The sequence below is a fragment of the Urocitellus parryii genome, chromosome 11 (genome assembly GCF_045843805.1).
Source record: "Urocitellus parryii isolate mUroPar1 chromosome 11, mUroPar1.hap1, whole genome shotgun sequence".
In the NCBI taxonomy this organism is placed as follows: Eukaryota; Metazoa; Chordata; class Mammalia; order Rodentia; family Sciuridae; genus Urocitellus; species Urocitellus parryii.
This window is the reverse complement of record NC_135541.1, coordinates 27268023-27277234: the sequence shown is the minus strand read 5'-3', so window position 1 is coordinate 27277234 and position 9212 is coordinate 27268023. Positions and strand designations below refer to the sequence as shown.

General features: G+C 55.5%; 1 protein-coding gene across 1 annotated transcript; it reads left to right on the top strand.

Annotated features, from left to right (window-relative positions):
- Nucleotides 1-5105: 5105 nt before the first annotated feature.
- On the top strand, nucleotides 5106-8899 carry Cldn19 (claudin 19). The gene is made up of 5 exons (XM_026410408.2): nucleotides 5106-5453; nucleotides 6307-6471; nucleotides 6573-6657; nucleotides 8288-8440; nucleotides 8823-8899. The coding sequence occupies exons 1-5, from the start codon at nucleotides 5231-5233 to the stop codon at nucleotides 8869-8871; spliced, it is 675 nt and encodes a 224-aa protein (XP_026266193.1). The 5' UTR covers nucleotides 5106-5230; the 3' UTR covers nucleotides 8872-8899.
- Nucleotides 8900-9212: the final 313 nt, after the last annotated feature.

Genomic DNA, 9212 nt, shown 5'->3' with positions numbered 1-9212 from the left:
GCGGAGGAGAAGACTGCAATAGGAATATCTGAGGGGCACGGGAACCAGGAGTTTGGTTTAGACACGCTAAGCTTGAGTTTGAGGAGCATCATGATGCCATCCAAAGCCAGGAGGAGAAGAAAAGGAGTCAGAAGGCAGCTTGTCTGGAAGTAAGGGAGCGGCGGACGGTGGGACCCGCTGCCATAGCTGAGAGCCAGGGAACCAAGAGGCATCCTGGACTGGATGAGGGCATTTCAAGCAGAGGGAACAGCAGCATCATGCCGCCCAGAGGCTGAGTGAGATGGGAACTCACTCAGCAACAAGGGATCAGTGGACACTTCAGCAACAGATGTCTTGGTGAGGTGGTGTGGACGAGCTCAGGACAGGGAGACAGACGACCTTTCCAGGAGTTTGGTAGAAAGATGAACTTAGAGGTCTGAGGATATAGCTCAGTTGGTAGAGTGCTTGCCTTGCCTGCACAAAACCCTGGGTTCAATCCCCAGCACCACAAAAAAAAAGAAAAGAAATATAGGGGCTGGGATTGGCTCAGTGGCAGAGTGCTTGCCAAGCATGTGTGAGGCACTGAGTTCAATTCTCAGCACCACATATAAATAAATAAAGGTCCACTGACAACTAAAAAAATATATTTTTTTAAAAAAGATGGGGCTGGGGATGTGGCTCAAGCGGTAGTGCGCTCACCTGGCATGCTCGGGGCACTGGGTTCAATCCTCAGCACCACATAAAAAATAAAGATGTTGTGTCCACCGAAAACTAAAAAATAAATATTAAAAAAATTATCTCTCTCTGTCTCTCTCTAAAAAAAAGAAAAGAAAAGAAAGATGAACTTAGAAGAAGATATGGAGTCAAGAAATGATTATTCAGGCTGCAAGCTAGCACTGCATGTCAGCATGCCCATGCGAATGATCCAGTCCAGACAGTGGCTGTTCCTCTCTTTGTTGACCTCTTCTCTGTCCTCACTGGGTGACTCAGTGCAGAGAGGACTGCATGGGTACAGCTGCACCCATGTGCTCAGAGTAACTCACTTCCTCCACTTAGAGTTGTATGTGACCTTCAAGATGGGCAGCCTCCAAGCATTTCCTCACCAGGACAATGGATTTCAGCCCTCACTGCCCCAGAGGGTTGCTGGTAGTAGAGGGAATGCTCACCAAGTGCCGAGCACAGTGCTTAGCGCAGGGTAGAGACTCAACATTACGAAAATATACAAGGGCCTCATTCTGGTTTTCTAGGTTTCCACATCAAGGCAGATGACCTTTACCATTTCAACATATGCTAACCACATACAGACAGCAGACTGTCTCTACAGAGTTCACAAAAAGTCAAAATGTTTTTGATGGCAGCTGGACCAAGATAAGTGTATATAATTAACCTGGGGTGAGTCCTCCTGGAAGCAGAGGGTGATGGTAGGGTCCTGACTGAGATGTGACTATGATTGCCCGGTTTGGTAAAGCAACAGGAGAAAATTAGTTTGAGATTAAGGGAGAGGGCTCAGAGAATGATTAGAGGAGAAGAAAGGCCACTCAACAAACCTGGGGAAGAACTGGATGTGACAGCCCTTGGTCTCCAGTACCCAGCATAGCTGGCAAAGCTCTCAGCAGGACACCAGAGACCTGTGTATAGTGCTGTTTGCAGAGGAGAGAAGGCACCCTTGGATGTGCATTGCAAGAGTTCCCACCCTCGGTTAGGCAGTGGGACTCAAGCGGCTGCTTACAATCCTCAGGAAGAAGGCAGTGGCTAAATGCAGTAAATGGGATGATGTGGACTATTATGGGATTCCAGATCAGGGCCCGAGCAGGTTGAATAGTTGGCTGCATTGCTTTCTGTGTGGCCTGAAACAAGTCATCTCTGTCCTGAGCCTGTGGTTGCACAGGAATCTCAGACCAAGTTGGGGGTCGTAAGACCAGCACCCCTTCTGAGATTCAGAGTTTCTCACAGTGGCTGCAGAGAAGGTGCTGGATTGGATAAGGAGGAGGCAAGACGTTTAATCCTCATAAGAGTCAGTGAGCAACACTATCCAGGCCAGCTCTCGGCCAGGCACAGTTGCCAAGGAAGTAGTGAGAAGGCACCCAAGGGGGAGACCAGGCCCTGGGGGAGCCTCTCTGGGACAGCTTTCCTTAGGCAGAGTTCTTCTGACATTTTTTTGTGTTCCAGCAGCAATTTTCACCTAGTATTTGATCCTTGTAAACTCCCTCATCAACCAGGCAGGACAAGTGATGTTATTCCTATTTTTCAGAGAAGCTGAGGGATTTGTCTAATGTCACACAGCTTTTCAATGATGGAGATAAAACTAGAACTCTTGGCTTCCTGTAATCTAAGTGAAAGCACTTTTTAAATAGTTTTTTTGGCATGTGCCACCCCAGGGCAGTTTCAGTTAGCTCTCATGGGAGGCTGGAGTGGGAAGAGTCCCTTCCTGCTCTCCTTGCATGCCTGGGAGTCACTCACTGCAGAAGCCACCAAGAGTGGCAGGTGCCCAGGCTGGAAAAGCTATGCCTTTTAGGATGTGCCACTCCAGAAGCAGGACCTGAATTCCAGAAGGCTTTGGAGCATTGATGAGGGAAGTCCACTAAAGTAGGAGAGGACATTCTGATAGAACAGACACAAAACCTTATATGAGCTGGATGCAGTGGGGCATGTGAGCCCTGTGGCTTGGGAGGCTGAGGTAGGAAGATGGCAAGTTCAAAGCCAGCCTGAGCAACTTAGCAAGGACCTAAGCCACTTAGTGAGATCCTATTCAAAATAAAATTTAAAAAGGGCTGAGGATGTGGCTCAGTAGCTAAGCAACCCTGGGCTTAATCTCTAATACCAAAAAAAAAAAAAAAAAAAAAAAAAGAGAGAGAGAGAGAGAGAGCTTCCAAGAAAGATATGTTGACCAGGAGGTTCAGGGAGGAGGAGTGTCCTGCTGCCTCTAGGACCTCGCAGTTGTGACACCTTGGCCCTCAACAATGACTGTCTTCCCCTCTTGGCTCTTAGCTCTCTCACTTGTCAGTAGAGGAGGTTGCAGCTCATGGTCTTAAGGACCCAGGTGTCACTGACACTCCATTTCTGTGTGGCCTTGAGGTTCCACAGTTTAAATACCTGACCTGGGAGGCCAGTTTAAAGAGAGAGGACCCCACCTGTGGGAATGTCATGTGCCAAGTAGCTGCCCTCCCCTTTCCATGCCTTCCCCCAAGGGTCACTTACCTTATTCAACCATCACAACTCCATGGTAGAGGTCCATTTAGAGGAAAGGGTACTAGGCTCCACAGCACAGGTCATCTGTGAGGGGCATCTTGTGACTGCCTGCCCCTCCCAATCTGAAGCTAGCGCCTCTCTGTGAAAGGCAGAAGGGGAAGCAGTGCCACACACCTGCAGGAAGAAGCCCTCCCTCCTGCTTCCCTCCCTCCACCTCAGCCTCTGTAACTTGTCCGAGGTCTGCCTGCCTGGAAGGGTTAGAGGGACCAAGGCACAAGAAATGCCAGTCTCGGGGCTTTCACTGCCTCCCCAGGAGTCCTGGGTTGTCTCCTTCCCCATGCGGGGCTCTCGCCACACCCCCTGTTCCCCTGGATCCTACTCTCTTGTCATTGAGAAAGAGCAATTTGAACTCAGGACTGACTTTTCTGCCACCATTCTGCACCCCATTGGCATTTGGGGATCTGAGGGCTATCCCAGGAAGCAGTTCTGTGAGTATACAGACCCCATGTGGCTCAGAACTTCCTGACAAGGGGACCTAAGAAGGACCCACTGTGTGGCACTGTGGGCCAAACCACGCCCACCCCTGACCCCTCAGAGGGCCGACCACTCACCCAGCTCCCTGGAGCTGCAGGCCATACCAGGGGCCCACGCCCTGGGCGGGCACACAGGATTGCCATTGTGTGCTCAGTGCCTGGCACCCTCTCAGTTTGCATAGCCACGTGAAGAATGCGAGGGAGCAGGCTGGGGACTGGTTCCTGCAGAGGCGGCTGCAGGTCTGGGGGAGGAAGCTGGCTAGAGTCAGGGTCGCAGCAGGTCCCTGCCTCCCCCATGCAGTCCCCCAAGGGCTGGTGGGCTACAGGATACAGGGGGCAGCCGAGGGGCGAGGGGTGGTGGGAGCAGGAGCAGGGGTGTGACATTCCTGCTGCACCCACACCAAGCCCGTGGGGCTGAAATGAACGTGAGGGGATTGCTAATGAGGTGGAGGAGAGTTAAACATTCCCCTGCTCCTGAGGGCCTCGCTCGAATTGGAGAGAGAAGGGGGAGCAGGGGTCCAGGAGGGGGCAGCCTGAACCCCAGGAATGTGCAGAAGCCACTGTTCCCGTCAGGCTGTTCTGGAGCTGGGGGCCAGGGCCTGCTGTCCCAGGTCCCAGCAGGAGCTGCTAAACTAGCCAGCAAGGGGATTAACGGGTTGAGCAATCCACCTTCCTTCAGGCCCATGCCAGAAGGCTGACTGGTACTGTCTCCCCAGCTCCCCGCCAGGCCCCTTGCTGGCCTGCAGCCAGCTCTGACCCAGCCTCAATAGGGCCCCTCTCTGACCCTTTGGATCTCAAACAAGACCTCGCAGTACATATTCCCTGGTTTGGCTTACCCTATTTTGGATGCACATAGCTCCCAGGTACCCAGGACCCTCCTCCCCAACACCCCATTCCCAGTCTAGTTTCTAACATCTGGTCTCCCGAGTTCTTGCCAGAAAGTTCTCCTTGGTGTCTAAGTTTTACCTGCTGCAAGTTGGAATTCCTTTTCCTTTTCGTCCTCAAGTCAGAGGGCAGGCAACCCCCAGGATTAGATCTGCCTTGCAAGAGCTAAGTCCATCATCTTGGGGCTGATGAGATGATTATGGGAATTTTAGGGCTCTTGAATCAGGCTCCTAAAGGGGCTTCCCTGGGCAGAAAGACCTGGGGAGAGAGAGGATCACACCTCCCAATTCCTCCCTTCTCTACCCCTGAAGGATGGGGAGGGGCAGGGTACCCACCTGGTCCCTGGCCCCGCCTCCCACCCCAGGGGGCTGGGCATGAGCTTTGCTGGGGACCCTGTGCTGGCTCAGGCTGCAGCTGTGGGCGGGCCTCTGGCCTCTGCCAGCCTGGGTGCCTCCCCCTGCATTCTGAAGTCCAGAGCCACTGCCTTTGCTGCTGCCACAGCTGCCATCACCTCTCCTCCTCAGCCTCGGGCCACTCACTGCTCTTCCACCCCAGCTGCGACTCTCTCCTGGCCATGACCACACTGCCCCTAGGACCCTGACCCAACTCTGAGCCCTGGGACCCTTGGTCCCCTCCCCTGGGCCATGGCCAACTCAGGCCTCCAGCTCCTGGGCTACTTCCTGGCCCTGGGTGGCTGGGTGGGCATCATCGCCAGCACAGCCCTGCCGCAGTGGAAGCAGTCCTCCTATGCAGGTGACGCCATCATCACCGCTGTGGGCCTCTACGAAGGACTCTGGATGTCCTGCGCCTCCCAGAGCACTGGGCAGGTGCAGTGCAAACTCTATGACTCGCTGCTTGCCCTGGACGGTAGGCCCCGGGGCCTGTGGGCTGGGAGGCGGGGTGTGGGGTTGGGGAGGTCCACAGCATGCTTTCTCAGTCTGCTCAGTGCTGAGTGCCACACTCCAGCCCCTGCAGATCCCCCACTACAGCCCGTGCACATTTAAGAATCCAGGCCAACCTTGGCCCCTTGGGAGGCAGGGGCTCTAGGGTCCACTGTCTGGGGTCCAGATCCCATAACCTTGACAGCCACTGAAACTTTTGCATCTGAGGTCCTCACCGTAGAGGGGAACTCTCACACTCTATAGGATAAAGGAGGTCGAATGAGATGAGGGCTCCGTGGACAGCTGAGCAGAGGTGCCGTCAACTGTCCACAAGGTGCCTGTCCAGGCAGGTTGTAGGCTTCCCTCAGGAACCCAGGTCTCCTGAGCTGGCCTGGGGCCCAGGCTGACATGCATACCCATGGAGAGGCGGGCATATAGCTATTATGGGTGATTCACAGGCAGAGGGGAAAGTGACCAGAGTCAGAATGGCTGACAGGGGTGACGGTTGCTGCTGGGGGCCAGGCTGAGCTGAGCTGGGCCTCTGACACCCTCAGCTCTTCCTTCTCTGCTTGGGAGGATGAACCAGGCCCAAGAGAAGGCAGCAGGAAAATGCCAGGGGAAGTGGGAAATGGGATCAATGGTGAAGGGGACTCCCAACCCCACATCCTATTGTCACATCCCCACTGTCCTCTCTGTCTCACCTGTGGGCAGATGATCTACCAGGCAGGTGATTTGGCCTAGGCTAGTTCCTGCCCAAGCCCCTCCCATGCTGGGCTCCACCCCTGCAGGCCCCACCTCTCCCCCAACCCCCCTTCAGCTCCATCCTGGCCCTGCCCCAGGTCACATCCAGTCAGCGAGAGCCCTGATGGTGGTGGCTGTACTCCTGGGCTTTGTGGCCATGGTCCTCAGCGTCATTGGCATGAAGTGTACACGGGTCGGAGACAGCAACCCCATTGCCAAAGGCCGGGTAGCCATCTCCGGGGGTGCCCTCTTCATCCTGGCAGGTGAGTGCCCTTTTCACCTTCTTGGCCACGGCAGATAGCCCCAGCCTCAGTGGCTGACCAGGGATCCACAGAACTGACCCACCTCCCTTCTTTGCCCTCAGGCCTCTGCACCTTGACTGCTGTCTCATGGTATGCCACCCTGGTGACCCAGGAGTTCTTCAACCCAAGTACACCTGTCAATGCCAGGTGAGTGCCAAGGCTAGGGCTCCCACTTCGCCTCCTCTGGGGCCAATGGCCTTTCCTCCAGAGGTCACCTGGAGGAGGACATAAGGAATGGGTCCCAGCTGCTGTCTGGAGTGGAAAGCCAGACCAGTGTCCTTGGTAGGGACAGGAGGCCAGCTGAGGGTGCCCAGACTCAGCAAGGACTCTCCAAGCAGCTAAGTGCCCTGGCTCCGGGTTCTAATAGCTCTGAATGTTCTGGTGGGGTGACCTGCAAAAGTTACTGAATCTTTCCACACCTGCCTTCTTCTATAAACTGGAGCCAGAACCTAAGGACCAGCTTTTGCTGGTGAGAGTCCCCAAGATAATGCAGGTAAGGAATTCAACACGGTGCCTGGTTTCAGAGAGTGCTCAGCATATTCAATACAACTGGTGGCAGGAGGCTGAGAAGGCTTCCTGCAGGGGCAGCAGGTATTGGGATCCAGGGAAATGAGACTGGAGAAAAGGACAGATGGGGTAGGGCCTGGCTGCCATCGGAAGATTGTGTTTCCCATCCTGGAGCAGAAGGCAGTGACAGTGGCTCTGCCGTAGTGTGTGGAAGAGGAGAAGAGGGCAAGACATTATAGTGGCTGCTGCAAAGTCAAGCAGAGGGCTCTGGGCCAGGGAGGAAGCAGTGGAAAGCAGGCTCAGAGACATCTGGAGACTAGAATGGTGGGAACCTCCAAGGCCCGTCCTACCTTCTCCACACTTCTCAGCCCAGCTGGGAGCAAGAACAGGGTCCTAACAGGCCTGGGGATGAGGGAGGATGAAAAAGGATGCCTGGGCTGTCATGTTTGGAAGAGCTCCTAAAGGAGGCAGAGATGTGGGGAGGATGAACAGCAGACTTCAGGGGTGAGGCTTATTTCCTGAGCTGCCAGTTACAGCCACAAAGACCTGCCAAGCAAGGCCTAGCTCAAGGAGCCGAACTAGAACTTGGCCCTTCATCCCTTCAACAGTCCTAAGGCTCCAGATTTGCCAGGCCTTGTGCTGAGCCCTGTCTGCCCTCTGCGTGCTCCAGGGACTGGAGGATCTCCTGCTGAGGGGGTGGGAAGGGTGGAATGAAAACAGAGGGGCATCAGAAAACCCCCTATAAGGAGGTGGCATGTGAACTAGGACTCAAGGCGAGCCACTGGGGAGGGCTGGGCTGACCAGCAGGCCTAGGTGCAGAGAGCCCAGTGAACGAGAGGAGCCTGGCCTTCTCCAGAAGGCAGTGGGGAGAGCCCTGGCTGGGAGCCCAGTAGGGAAAGAAGATGGCAGGGATCGCTCAGCTCCACCCAACCTCTAGGGCCCTCCCATACCCCCTCCACTGGCCAGATGAGGAATTGAGCCCGAGTTGCTCAGAACAGGGGCTCTAGGCTAACCCTTGAGACTGGAGGCCAACCCTAGGCCTGGTTGGCCAGAGTGGTGTCATATGCCCGGTGGGGCGAGGGAGGAAGCACAGCATTCACCCCAATTTACCTGGAGAGATGGAGGAAGCTTGTGAGCCCAACCTCCAGCTCCCCTCTCCCCACCCTCCCTCTGCCAGTTTCTGGCTGAGGAGTAGGACCCTGAGAGGATGGGGTGCGGCAGGGCTAGGGCTTGCAACCACACCTAATGCCACTCTCCATCCCACTTGCAGGTATGAATTTGGCCCTGCTCTGTTCGTAGGCTGGGCCTCAGCTGGCCTGGCCATGCTGGGGGGCTCATTCCTCTGCTGCACATGCCCAGAGCCCGAGAGAGCCAACAGCAGCCCCCAGCCCTATCGCCCTGGACCCTCAACTGCTGCCCGAGAGTACGTCTGAATCCTGCCCATCCCGACCAGCCTTCCCACCTAGTGGCCCCCTCGCCCAACACTGCAGCCAGTCCCTGAGGCAACCTGGGCAGGGCCAGTAGGGCACACCAGGTCTCCCAACCTTGGTCTGGGGCTTTGAGCACCTGATCCTCACACATATCTAGGTCTGGGCCTCTTCTAGTCACCCAGCTTGGATGCCCAGGTGGATCGTCAGCTCAGATCCCGTTGCCCGTGCCCCGGGGAATGGGCTCAGGCAGGGCTGCTGTGAAGGCCAAGGTCCTACCCCACTGGCCAGGCCTGTGTCTAGGACTGACCTCCACAGACCCTGCCTCCCTCAGTGTTGCTCACCCTACTAACCGACTCTCTCTCTTTTGACTTTCAGACCTGTTGTTAAGTTGCCCGCCTCCACCAAGGGTCCCCTGGGTGTGTAATGTCCAGGTCCCCAGCCAGGCCCTGTCCCCTGCCACACTAAGACTGTATGTTTGGTATTTTTTGGAAACAGAAATGAATATTCAGCCCCAAGTGTGATTCATTTGATCTGTCTGGGCATGGTTATGGCGGGATCAGGCTCAGAGAGGTCAGAGCAGTCCCCCGGGGCTCCTGAGTGCATTACACGACACATGAAGGTGGAGCGGGAAAGAACCTGGGGTCCTGCCCCTGCCTAGTAACCCTCCCATCCTGGCCGTAGGCTTGGCCCAGGACATCCATGAGGAAGGTCCCACCCACTACTAGAGGCTATTCCTGAGCACTGGAGCAGGCCCGGGGGGGGGGG